A 14,407-nucleotide genomic window follows, 5' to 3' on the forward strand; every position below is an offset into this window, starting at 1 on the left:
TTAATACGATAGCTATGGATTTTGAGATTTAAAAATAGGAATCAGAATCGGTAATTGTATTGGAATTGGGGAAACGTTTTGGAATTATCCCATCACTACTTTATGCTAAACGTAACGAAAGTGAAGGGGGTGTAACTGGCAGTGTGACGACTGACAATTTTTGTTACAAAAGTGGATTGATAAAATATAGGTCAAGTTTGGAATGTGGTTCTGAATGTGTTTTTGGAATTTAAGATCGATTGTTTGTGATTTACAATATTTAAAAAATAAAAACAATTATAAGAAATATGAACAATATTGATATTCATATTAAAAACCCTTTTTACCATTTAAGAAAATACAACTTTGTAAATACGGGCTGTGGAATTGCATTCACTAGTAAAAGATCTAGCTAACTTGCATATTCTTTTAAACATTCATTTTAATTAATTCCCGATTAGTTTTTTCGTTTTTCTAATGGGATGATCATCTTTAGTTAACTTTTACGTGTAATTATATTCATGCAGATATTCTACATGATTTATACACGTGTAATATTTATGTAAAAAGTTTATAGCAAACACAAAGCTCTTTCTATATATGTTTATGTATGCGTATATATATGTTTTAAAATTTTTGCCTACCAAACTCCTCCCTCGGTTTTTGGTCTATAGACATGAAACTTCATATATAAAGGTATTCAAATCCATGCAAAAACTTTATATTTGGAAAATCAGTGCAAAATTGTGAAAATTAAAAAAAATTAAATTTGCCTAACGAAGATCGAACAACGGCATTATGAATATGCACGCATAACGTAATAGCTATTGGTTCACGTTTTAATTTTTAGCCTTGCAACATGGGTCAAGCATTAACGTCAGAGGAAAAAAAAATTGTAAGCTAAATGTTTTGGTTTCAATTCTGAGTGATGGGGCACGAGTCTTTTTTTTTTTTTTTTTTTTTTTTTTAAATCATTACTATATATATTCGGTTTTGAAGGGTTTTTATTTAATTTAAAAGACACCATAAATAAATTAAATAAAAAAATTTAATAAAAACCCTTCAAAATTTGCTGACGAGGAGATCTTGCTTATTAAAAAACTATATGTAATAATTATTGTCCGTAACTTCATGTCTACCACAATAAAAACACTGTTTTCCGAAACGATCGTACAAATAATTGATTTTGTTGTTGTTCCTTCTTATGAAACGGATTTTTAATTTAATTATAATTTGATTTTTAAATTTTAAATTATCAATCACATTACTTAATATATATATATATATATATATATTAAGTAATGTGTGTGTATGTGTGTATATATATATATATATATATAATCAATAAGAACCAGTGTTCCAGCGTTACTTAGGCAGAATATAAAAGAATAACCAAAAAAATATCCAGAAAAAACAAAATTTTTCCTACAATAAAATTCAGTGTGGAAACCATGTTTGATGTTTTAGTAGCAGTAGTGGAAGTTAGGAAATATGTTAGCCGACTATACATGTCCTATCTGAATACATGATAGGACTATTACTTTCCTAGAATTTTTTTGTCTTAAGTATAGGTTCGATTTTAAATAGTTTGTTTTGGCAATTGTTCCAGGTTTCTTACCATTTCTTCAAAATAAATTAATTTACTAAAGGTTCATAATCAGTGTGTGGGACCTTTATATCACATATTTCAAGTTTTAATGTCTTTTTTTTTCAGCCGTGTCAACTCTTTCATTCCCGCTGAAGCCGCAGTGACTAGAACTACATTGAGGGCATTACTATCACTGCTGCAAGGAAGGTGGGCTCTCTCTACTATGCTAGAAAGTTACTTGCATCTGCAAGTATCCTGTATCTCTACAGGGCCACCATTCGCCCATGTATGGAGTACTGTCGTCACATTTGGGCTGGTGCATCTGCTACTTGTCTCACTCCTGGACAGGGTTCAAAAGAGTTGCCAACCTAACTGGTTCGAACTGTCGGCTAGGCTTCAGCCTCTTTCCTATCGATGAAATGTTGCAGCCTCTGTGTTTTACAAGTATTTTAATGGTGGATGCTCTGACGAACTTCAAGTCCTTGTACCCCCCTCAATACAAATACCCCAGACAAACCAGACAAGCAGCAACATCCCACCCCTATTCAATAGAGATCCCCAGATGCTAGAAAGCCTTCTACTTTAATAGTTTCTTCTGAACTGCATATTACTCCTATAAATGTCACAGATAGTAGCCCCCAACATCAAAGTGGCACTATGCCTTGTTTGAGTTGAAAATGCAAGCAAAAAAAAAAAAGGGGGGGGGTTATGCTGTGAAATAAAATGAATTCTTTGTAGTAGTTTGATCAATAATGGATTAAAAAAAAAAATTTTTTTTTTTTTTATGATTTGATAAGGAGTCCATGAATTTTATAGATTTCTTGCAATTTAGGTTGATGATATCGAGAGTTAAAATTTCTGTAATTTCTGTTTTCTAAAGATTGAAGAGTTCTTTGGTAATCTTTTCTGTCAAATAGTATTATCTTAAATACTAGTAGTTTTGGTCTTTGGAATCATCTGCGCATATACAAGTCAATTTGGGTAAAAATCCAAAATGTTTACTTTTTCTCTATAGTTCGAAAGGTGAGTTTTGGATTTAGTGCATGTTGTCAGGTTTAGTATGACTTCAGGGTGGTTTTATAACCTGGATGGAAGTTTTGAGAAATTTTTGTCATGGAAGTTGTTCTGGTCTATTGAGCCACTGTGAGTGGTCCCATCACTTCTTCCAGGTAAAGACTAAAAGGTTTGATTGCATTTTCATTTTGTTTGAATAAATGTGTATAGTTGGAATTGATAAGCAGAATTTGGGGGGGGGGGGGTTCCGTTTAAGTTTTAGATGATATTGTAAGTCTAGTTTTTCACGTCTTAGTTTTAGTGGAAGTTCATAGGCTTCCACACATAAGCTTTCTATAGGAGAAGTTTTGAAAGCATCTAAGGCAAGTCTTGCTCCTGTTTGATGAACGGGATCCAGAATTTAAAAATTTCCTGATCAAACCATATATAAAGTTTCCATAGTCCATTTTGGGTCTTATCACGGCTCTATATAATTTTAGAAATGATGTGCCGTCTGATCCCCAGTCTGTGTTTGCTAAAACTCTTAATTGTGACTTTTTTTTTTTTTTTTAAATGTTTAAAGTGCTGCATGAATGAAAGTTTTTTTTTATCAAAAATAATTCCTAGAAATTTATGTTGGTCAACTATTTCGAGCTTTGTCCCTTTCCAATATAAAGTACGATTATATCACATCTTTCTTCGATTACAGAAACAGACACATTTAGTTTTGATTGAGAATTTTAAAGCCGATTTCGATAGTCCATTGTGTTAGTTTGTTTATGCACATCTGTAATTGGCGTTCTGAGACATGAATATTTTTTGATCTATAGCAGATTACGTTATCCACATATAATGAGCCATTTATCAGAATGATTGCTGGTGTAGCGCAAAGGGAAACTAGATAGGAGCTATTTAATTTCTTAATCATGATGACAATACTCAATTCAAAATTGCCGAATTTCTGGAATCTAAACATTCTATGCAAACTAATTGGTAAGTTTTTTTTATGGTTTATATTAGTAATGGGACGATTGATTGGAATATCAGGAATTTTTCAAGGTATTGGGAATCGGCACTGGAACTGAATAATTCAGATCTGCTTCCGATATGAAAACAAGACCAGATATTGAATACAGGATATGTTGCTTTATGTGAATAAAAAATGTTTTTGATTTTTTAATTTTATTATAAAATTTCCCGTATCTGTGCCTAAATCTAAACAGATTCCATGAACAAAGCTTCTTTCCTAGAACTGCCTGCTTTTGGGACACTGTTTCACTGGCATGCTTCCCAGCTAACTACAGCATGGCAGCCTTCAAGTCCAATGTAAACAAGTTCTTGTTGAGCCGTCTCCTAAATAATCAAATTCTACCCAATCTACACCATTAACAAGTACTACACTATCATCTTACATTCATTAACCCTTATCCTTGAGTAGCCTTCGGACCTTGATAATTGGTAACTTGCTTGTAAAAAAAAGGGGGGGGGTTATGAGTAGAAAGTATTTATTTTTTTGTGATAGGTATGTTGGAAAAAAAGAAAAGAAAAAATGGTGTGCCACTATCTAAAAAAGGTTGGGAAACACTGGTCTACAATATTATTGATTTTCATATTGAAGAGGGTGATTAACAAAATACATCCTTGAAGAACTTCTTCCCGTATTTTTGTCTCCAAGACGGTCGATCTAATTCTTACTTCAAAACTTTTATCAGAAAATCTTTTATCAGGATGAATAATCTGCCTTTTATTCAGAGATTATATAGGTCGTTGAATATATAGGGTCAGGTTAGGATGAAAAGGAAAGTTTAGTTTGTGTTGTGTATATTGTTTGGTGAAGGTCATTATTTTTAATTAAACTTAGCTAAATATGGTCTATTTTTTTTATGCATGTAAAACAGTTTCTGTTTTCATAAATACCCCCCTCCTACACACACTTAAATCTAGGAAATTGAAAATTTGACAAAAGTACTCCTTTCTATTCAAAACAATAAAACAGTAATCCCAATGCCACCGCCCCAATTTTCTCATCCCAAAATTGAGAAACCATTCAGTTATATATGTCGACTTACCGGTAACTGGTCAGGAGGTGGGTTCTCGGTATTCGATAATTTTTTTATAGGAAAGCAATCCCCCACCTTAAAAAAATAAAAAAGTATTCAAATGATTTTGTTAACAAAAATAAAAAAAAGATTTCGTTCTTAATTTTTGCCAAGATTTTTTATTTTTTTCTGGCTGTTTACATGAAATCAATGAAACTTTTTTTCAACGAAAAATGAATGTTTTGATTGCAATTGATGATTCATAAACAATGGCTCCGAAAATCATTCTCGTTCAACCATGGAAGTGAAAGAGTGATGCGTAGCAGAGGACTATACAGAGCATTTAAAAAAAAATAAATAAATAAAAACTTATGACTAAAAAGTTTTATTTTTAATACAAAAAAATCTCAGTAGTCAAACAGAGTTGCCACCCTTGAATTTAACACATTCTAAACAACATGGCAGCTGGTCATAAAATTTGATTTTTTTTATAAAGTTTTTTTTTTTTTTTTTTTTTAAGTGATTTTTGGAACATGACAGTTTTGCTCCATGCTAGGTATGTACATCATAAAAATGTGTTTGTATTTTCTTAATCATTCGCGTTCAATCACGAAAAAGCAATACGTAGCAGTGGATTACACAGAGCATCTTAATAAAAAAGCTTTCACTTATGCATTTTTAAACGTTAGAAAAAACAAAAACAATTTTTATTTTTGTATTACTTATTTTGATTGGACCATTGTTCTCATCTTGTGTAATTTGTACAATGTTTCAGTCGATACAACCTTCAACCTTCATCAGGCATGTTTGTAACCATCTTAGAAAAGGCGAACGGTTACTAGCTCCGTGGATGGTTTCGTATTCTTGGAGTTGTTTTATTGTTTTTTTGCCATGGTTTCTATGGATGGAACCAATAACCTTTCTCTTTCATTTTCCAAGATGACAATCAACATGCCTGACGAAGGTCGAAGGCTATGTCAACTGAAACGTTGCACAAATAACACTCAAGATGAGAACAATAGTCCGATCAAAACAATATAAACAATCCTCATCTCAAAAATTCAGAACTTTAAATTCTTATTTTCGGATTACTTTTATGCATATTTAGAATTAAATCTATTTTCAAAACAAAAATGCAGAAAAATAAAAAAAAAACAAACTTTGATGTAGGTACCCAACACGAAATTTAGATGCCACATTCCAACAATCACATAAAAATCATTCGATATTTTAAATTAAGAAAATCAAATTATATGACAAAGCTAGGCATTGTTTTGATTTGCTCTGTTTCATTAATAAGGGGGAGATAATTCAAACTACAGGAATAAAAATCAACTTACAATTTCCTATATAAAAAAAAATTACTTGAGCAATTTACCTAATTTTGGGGGTAATATCGCTTATCGGGTTTGCGGGTGATATGAAAAAAAAAAAAAAATAAAAATAAAAAAATCAGGAATTCAAAATGTTTCTGATCTTAAACATTATTACATGAGAAGTCATTTTGCTTAAAAAGTTGATTTATTTTAACGAAACGCAAAATTAAATTGTGTAAACATTCGATGAGTAAAAAAATCAACATGGCTGCCACTTGCCATTTTGTAGACCAGGAAGCAACCTTGATAACCAAGTCAAAACGAAACAAATTGATAGGATATTAATTTATTTTTGTTTCTGACTATTATTCCCATCTTTATTAGATGTTTTTCACGACGTTTTCGGCCAACTATTCCTCTGGCCTTCGGGGCCCGTGGCGCAGTTGATAGAGACGTTGAATCTCTACAGTTCCAGATGGACATTGTCCGAAGATAGCGGTTTCAATCCCACCCAAAGAGTGCCGGAGGTTTACTTGGCCAAAAACGTGGTGAGATGACAACATCTACGGATGGCAGTTAGGAGATTCGAAGTTCCTATCCGTCGTGGTTACCACCTGATGAAGGCCAGAGGAATAGTTGGCCGAAACGTGAAAAAACAACAACCAATAAAAAGATTAAAAAAAAACAACTAATAAAGATGAGAATGATAGTCCGAAATAAAAATAAATATATATATATATATAATGTTCATCTCAAAAATGAATTCCAGTTAAGGAATAATATATAGTGAATCTGTGAATCGGTGAATCTGTTTAGTTTGTATCTTTATCAATTTATGTGGAGAGAGCGAGTGGGCACGTCGAAATCCTTTGTTGCATCGCGTGCATTTATTTTACATAAATTATTTTTTATTTTAAATTAAAACTAAATTTTATGTAAATATGAAAGTTGCTAAAATTAGTTGTCATTCTAAAGTATAGAAAAAAAAATTAAATTTAAAATAAAAATTGTTTAAAAGTTGTTTAAATTATTTTTCATGTTCTTTTTTCATTGATTTATTCGACATTCTGATCATTTGGATATATCTTAACCTTAAACCGTCCCTAGAGTAAATGTGGTATTGTGGTGACTGAGATGATTTCATGTAAGAGTAAGACATTGTTTTTATTATTTGTGACCAAAGATAACGAACGACACCCATATTCTAAAGTCTTGCATTTATTCTACATAAATTATTTTTATTTTTTAAGTAAAACTAAATTTTACTTAAAAATAAAACTTGCTTAAAAGTTGCTTAAATTATTTTTTATGTTATTTTTTCATTGATTTCATTTTTTTTTCATTGATTTCATTTTTTTTTTCATTGATTTCATAAAAAATTTTTTTAAAAAGTTTAAATTGTCATGAAATACACGCGATGCCGCAAAAGATTTTGACAAATTTATTTGTGCCACATAAATTCATAAAGATACGAACTAAACAAATTCACCGAAGTCTCTTCGATTCGTTCCGTTTTGACTTGATCTTTTTTTTATCGCAAGGTTAAGTCTGTTACTTAGTAAAAAAAAAAAAAAAAAAAAAAAAAAAAAAATGGCAACCGGCAGCCATATTGACTTTTTTTTTTTTTTTTTTTACTTGTTGAATGTTTACACATATTTAATCGTGCATTTCTTGAGTTTTGATGGGAAAAATTCAGTTTTTGCATAAAAATGACTCCTCGTGTAATAATTTTTAAAAGAACAAACATTTTTAATGCCTTATTTTTTTCATATCACCTGCAAACCCGATTATATAAAAAAAAAAAAAAAAAGTGAGAATGTGTGTGTGAGGATAACTCAACCTATATACTCAAATTTTTGATCTACACACTTGAAATTTGGTATATAGAGTTTTCACACATGTGGAAAACGTTTTCATCAGGTTTCATCCAGAAAAAAAGGGCCGCGACTTTGCATGCATGAATCGTACAAATTGGTACTTGGGGATTATCACATTTTTATCTGTTTGTCAACTGTTTCATGACTGCGCATGCACAAATCGTTCACTTGACAGCATCCTTCTGCTAATAAGTAGGTTTGAAAACACTTTTTTAAAGATCATGGCAAGCTGGCCTAATGGTTATCATAATTGACCTACTGTCTTTAGATTTTGGTTTCAATCTCAGCTCAATTATTTTTTTTTTTTATTTACAAAAAGTGAATCGTTTAGAAAAAAAATACTTACATGCACACGTCTCAGTTTCTTTGTTTTATTTTACCATATTCGATAAAATGTAACAATCAGTAAATGATTGGCTCTAATAATAATGCCAAATTTGCATAAATAAATAAATAAATATTTATGTGTATTTTACGACCGGTCTATGCCAGGCGGCCTGCTAGTATATATATATATAAATATATATATATATATATATATATATATATATATGTCAAACTAATTGTAATAGAGTTAAAGAGAATGTCCTGTGAAACCACTCTACTGGTGGAACCGTGAAGTACCACCAATACATAGAAAAATAATTTCAGGAGTATGGTCATGTCGATATACCATCAATAAAACTAAGCAATGAAAAATTCTTGTTTTCGAGTTTTTATCTGTGAACGGACCTACGAAAAATCCTTTGAGAAATATGAGAATTCTCAGCGGAAGAAAAACACTCGTTTGTTTTTAGTCTTGCATAACATGGCATCAACAATGAATAAATTAGTTTTGTGATACATAACCATAAGAATCAACATCCCGCATAACCATTTGAGGGACTTTACAGCTAACAGCTTATAATAATAATACCTTTGCCATACCTTTCGCTGTTCTTAACAAAAGATATCTGACTACAAAATTGTAAATTCTGTAAATGTATACAAACATGGGAGAGCAAAGTAGTTGATAGCAAAAAATTTAAAAAAACAATATATAAATAAAAAAAATTAAATCTAGATAAATTTACCAGCTTGTAAGCCTTTGAAAAGACAATTAAAAGCCGTTTTAGTGTGCATGTGGAAAGGCAACAGGAAGTCATTCTTTGATGACTGAAACGTCATCTAACACCCCCACCCCTCATGAATCATTTAAAATCTTAACCTTTGTGGCACAGTTTTCAGAGAGAACTGTCAGAAGAGGGGAAAGGAAGGCAAGTCAAAACAAGAGAAAGAGGAAAAAAATAGTTAATTATATTCAAATATAGTTTTTATATGCAGAAACACAAGCATCAAAGTAGGTACTAGAAAAAAATAAATAAATGCTGAAATTTATCTGCATTTCCCAACCCAAGAGGCCACAAAAAAAAAACTTTTACAAACATAAAAAAATTAAATGGAAAAAAAAAATGAAGTTAAGCTTTAGTAAGTTAGCAAATATCAGTTTGTTATATATATATATATATACAAGTTATTATTCAATCATGTCTTATTAAACACAACAGAGTTTTTCTTTTTTCAAATTTTTCTCGATATCTTTTCCATTCGCCGAGCAATCTTTTTTATTTCAGCTGACATGTTGTATAAAATGGAGAATGGAAAAGATATCCAGAAATATCGGAAAAAAAGAATAACTGTCGTGTTCTATCAGATGTGCTTGATTATATATATATATATATATACACACATATATATATATATATATATATACATACATACATACATACACACACATACATACACACACTTGTATGTGTGTATATATATATATATATATATATATATATATATATATATATATATATATATATATACACACACATACATACACACACATGCATATACACATTTGCAAAAACCAAATTAACAGGGGAAAAAGATTACATCATATTTGTATTTTTTTTCAAATGTTACAATTATTTTGACATCAACTACACAATTTTAAACTTCATAGCTTTTAAAAATTTTCGAAGTTGGCATCTCATCTTACTTAATTGAAAAAAAAAAAAAAAAAATACAAAGTTAATCCGCATCTGAACAGGTCTTCCTCCTGTTATTAACCGTATCTCACAATGTGACCAATGGCTAATAGATTTTAATATATTAAATATTTTGGGGAAAATAGTCTATTTTATATATATATATATATATATATATATACTAATAAAAAAAAAAAAAAAACAGTAGATTTGGTTCTTGTCCAGAATTCCCCCATATCATAAAAAAGCCGAAATAAAAGAAAAATTTGTATGATGTACGTACCCATGATGAAACGAAAATATATTTACAAAAATTACGTAAATAGTTTTATTTTATGAAAAACAATTTTTAAGTAATTAATGGGAATTTGTTGATATAAATCTCGCAAGGTTAAATATTGTTGAATTATCTGGTTATAGTCAGCTAACGTACTTACTCACTTCTGGTGTAGCACAACCGGAAGTGGTGACAAGGCAAATCAGTTTCTTCGCTTTTTTTTCTCTCACATACATTTCTCTCACTGTGCACCTACTCTCTTTTCTTTTAAACGTTTTTCCGATCTTTGTTTTTTATTTAATAATCATTGAAAAGTTTTTTTAGTCTTATTTTAATCAAGAATTATAAAAACTAGTTTCTATTTTTTTAAATGTTTTTTTTTAAGAATTATGGAAAACGTTTTTTGCACTTAAAAATTTTTTTAAAATTTAAAACACTTTAAAATATTAAGTATTTTGGGAATATTATGTCTTGGATATGTTTTACGATGTTTGAAATTTTGTTATTTTGATTTCAATAATTTTTATTTTTATATTTTCATAAACATTTATTATATAAATTCAAATAAAAAAGATTTATTTTTAAAATTAAAAAAAAAAACATTTTTATAATTTCATTAACATATTTCTTATAAAATTTCAAATAAAAAAAAGTTTTATAAATTATTTTTTGGAAATATGTATAGGATTCATTGTTTTATGATGTTTGAAATTTTGTTATTTTTATTTCAATAATTTTATTTTTATATTTTCAGAAATATTTATTATAAAATTTCAAATAAAATAAATTTTTTTAAAATTTTATTATTAAAAGTGCAAACAAAATCTAATAGTGTTACTTTTATCTGTATAATTTAAAATTTTTATTGTATATTTTACAATCATGTCATTTTCTTATATTTTAATTCAATAAATTGCTTCATAATTGAAATACTAAAGAACAATAAAAGTGAAGGAACTAATCTGCCTTGTCATTGCTTTTGGTAGCAGCTACGCCGAAAGTTAGGAAGTACGTTAGCTAACTATAACTAATTATCTCCGTTTATTTTTAAATGGTTTTCAAAATTGCAGACAAGACAGTAACTTTTCGACTACCCATAAAATTAATTTTTCTTATCTATATATATATATATATATATATATATATATATATAAAAGCGAAAATGTGTGCTAGTGTGTGTGTGTTAATTTTTCTGTATGTCCGCCAAAGGCTTTTTTCGCCGGGCTTCTCGGTTGGCTCACTCCTTAAAACTTTTTATATGCTGTCTAAATCATAATATCTACGATTAAAGAATGGGAGTTGCAGCTATCTTTAATTTGCCAGACTTTTACGCGCTATATTCGAGATATTTTTCGATCGCCACGACTTCATTATGCTTTTCAGTATAAAAGTATAAAAAAAGCGAATGATGGGGCAGGGGAAACATCACGCGACTTAACTTTTTCGCACCTGTCAATTTCACTTTATAAATGTTAACTTAAGACATCCCTTTGCCGCTGAGATGTTTAGCTCCCAGGGTTTTTTTTCTATTTCGTTTCCACCTTCGCGTCAAGGCTTCGGGGTTCAATCCTACCTTCCGAATAAAACATTTTTTCTTTTACACCTCCAAACATCCGGGCAACAGGTTTTTTTTTTTTAAAACAGGGTTGTTTTGATCTAACCCCCCCCCCCCAACACACACACACCTCCAAACACCAGGGCAATGCCGGGTACCCTCCGCTAGTCTAAAAATAAAACTACTTATCAATTTAAGTGATTTTCGGAATACAATTTGCTTTTGCCGTCACGAGTATGTACATCAGTACTTATGCACTTATTGAACTGTGCTGAAATAATATTTAGAGAAAGCCATTCTTAACATGGGGAGAAGAGGGTGTTTTGTAACTATTCTATACTTTCATCTAACAATTTAATAAAAACATATCATAAAGCTTTAAAAATAGTATGGTTCATTAAGTGTACAAGCACCCATACATCATACGGATATTTTTAAAAATTCATTTTTACAAATAGGAGGAATTCTAGACAAAAAACACGCAGATTCTGACCAAAAAAACGTTGGGGGTGGAACTTGCATCCCCGGAAACCCGTAATACACCAAAACATTTTGCCACTTGTACAGTTTAATCAAGGCATCAAAAAATTAAAATATCGACAATAAGGTTATATTGTACATATCCGTTTTGAAATGAAGATCTCTGAAAAAACTATCACTTAATTTGATCGAGTAGATTTTTTTTTTATTTACAGTGGAAAAACATGTTTTTATGATAACACGTTGAAATTTTTGAGATGCGACGGGGAGATAACCCAGTTTAAAAGCACTGACACTCCCTTTCCCATGTTTAATACTAGCTTTTCTTAAAAATCGAACTTTTTGTGCGGTATCAAATTTTTTTTTTTTTTTTTTTTTTATAGATAAAAAACAAGAAGCTTCTTGATAAAAATAAGTGAATCCCCCCTCCCCTGGAGATCTTCATTCCATAACGGATACATACAATATAACCTTTTTCAATATTTTCATGTCTTGATTAAATTATACAAGTACCAACATTTTTAGAATAAAGTTGTATCGCCTTTGTCACAGACAACCAACGATACCTTAACACGAAATGATTACAAACGTATCGGAGGCGTAAATAGACGATAGACATAAAATTACTTACTTTGGTCTTTACCCAGTCTTCGACCATTTTTGTGATGGCCTTCATCACTTTGGAATCCGGAGTTTTCTCAATAAGGCACACAAGAATATTTCCAATAAAACTTTTCCGCATTTCTATGCTGAGAACTCCGATTCGATTTTTGACAAGATCCAAGCTAAGAATTAACAATTCACTGGTGGCTGGAAATTAAAAAAAAAATTTTTTTAATTTAAGAAAATTAAAAAAAATAAAGAAATTTTTTTTAATTGAATTAAAAATAAATTTAAAATAATAAAAATAAAAACAATTTTTTTTAAATACAACATAAAATTAAAAATAATTTAAACAATTAAAATAAAATTTAAGAAAATATTTTTTAAATTAATTAAAAATAAAATTTTATAATTTAATTTAAATAAAATTTAAATTTCTTTTAAATATAATTAAAAAATTAAAACTTAAAAGATATAATTAAAAATAAAATTTTACAAAATAAATTTTTTTAAATAAAAAAATACAGTAAAAAAATCGAATTTTAAAAATGTAATTAATAAAATTTTAAAATATTAAAATTTTGAAAAAAATAAAACTTTTTAAAATAAAAATTTTACATATAAGTAAAAACTAAATTTAAAAAAATTAAAAATCCAATAACTTAAAACAGTGTTTTTGCATAAAAGTACTAGCTGTACATAACTGGCATTGCAGATAAAAAACATTGCTCTGCAGAGGGTTTTTTTTTTTTTTTTTTTTTTTTTTTACACAGTGATCACCACTTATCAAGGCCCTGAAGCCACTCAGGGATAAGGGTTATTGCAAGTACATTACGTTAGTGTGGAGATTTGATGAAGTGTTTACTTAAGGGGGCGGTTCATTAGGAATTTGTTAACATTGGACTTGAAGACATCCAGGTTGTAGTCCGGTGGGAAGCAGGCAGACGGAACAAAGTTCTACAGGCGTGCAGTTCTAAGAAAGAAGCTTTGTTCATGGAATCCGCGTTTTGATTTAGGCACAGATATAGAGTGGGGGTTTAGTCACATACGATTCATGAAAGAAATATTTTTATTATTTTATTATTATTATTATTATCTTGAAAGTTGACCGTATTTTGTGATTTTTGGAAGTATAAAACAGTATAAAATTTGATCTATGAAATTCAAACTGGGGAGAGAAAAAAAATTCATACGAAAAAGGGAAACAACTCAAATTAAAACTTCCATTTTTAAACGCAGCTTATGTTGGTTATAATAATAATTACTATATTATGATATTAATTAATAAAATTAAATAGAAATTAAAAAATAAATCAAATAAATGAACTTCATATTTCTGTTTCTAAATAAAATAATTAAAACAGGGAAATAAAATCTCATCACTCAAACGTTTAATGAAAACTTACTTTCATTTTTAAACACAGCTGATGTTGGTTACAATAATTAAAAACAAGTGAAGCATGCATGGTCCCCCGTGAGTGCACAGTGAACGAGACATAAAAAAAAATGACTACGTTCAGCATTTGCCCCCCTCCCCCTTTAGCCCCAAAAGTACCCAGAGAACGTCAATCCTGGTGAAAATGAACAACCGGTACAGTTTTAGGCCTTAACATATGTAACTTTGAATTCTGCACCATGCAAAAAAAAAAGACTAAGTCTATCATTTGCTACCCCCCACT

At 29.6% G+C, this 14,407-nt stretch overlaps 1 protein-coding gene across 1 annotated transcript in view; it reads right to left on the bottom strand.

Annotated features, from left to right (window-relative positions):
* The window catches only part of LOC145263613 (transformation/transcription domain-associated protein-like), a 334,985-nt gene that overhangs the window by 107,464 nt on the left and 213,114 nt on the right, over positions 1-14,407 (bottom strand). Inside the window, exons 57-58 of the mRNA XM_080120456.1 lie at positions 12,757-12,935; positions 4,630-4,695 (exon numbers count right to left, since the gene is read on the bottom strand). Of these exons, the coding sequence (XP_079976582.1) occupies positions 4,630-4,695; positions 12,757-12,935 (245 nt within the window). The remainder of the gene's footprint in view (positions 1-4,629; positions 4,696-12,756; positions 12,936-14,407) is intronic.

Source organism: Euprymna scolopes, chromosome 39 (assembly GCF_053919585.1).
Source record: "Euprymna scolopes isolate OS-2025 chromosome 39, ASM5391958v1, whole genome shotgun sequence".
Taxonomy (NCBI): domain Eukaryota; kingdom Metazoa; phylum Mollusca; class Cephalopoda; order Sepiida; family Sepiolidae; genus Euprymna; species Euprymna scolopes.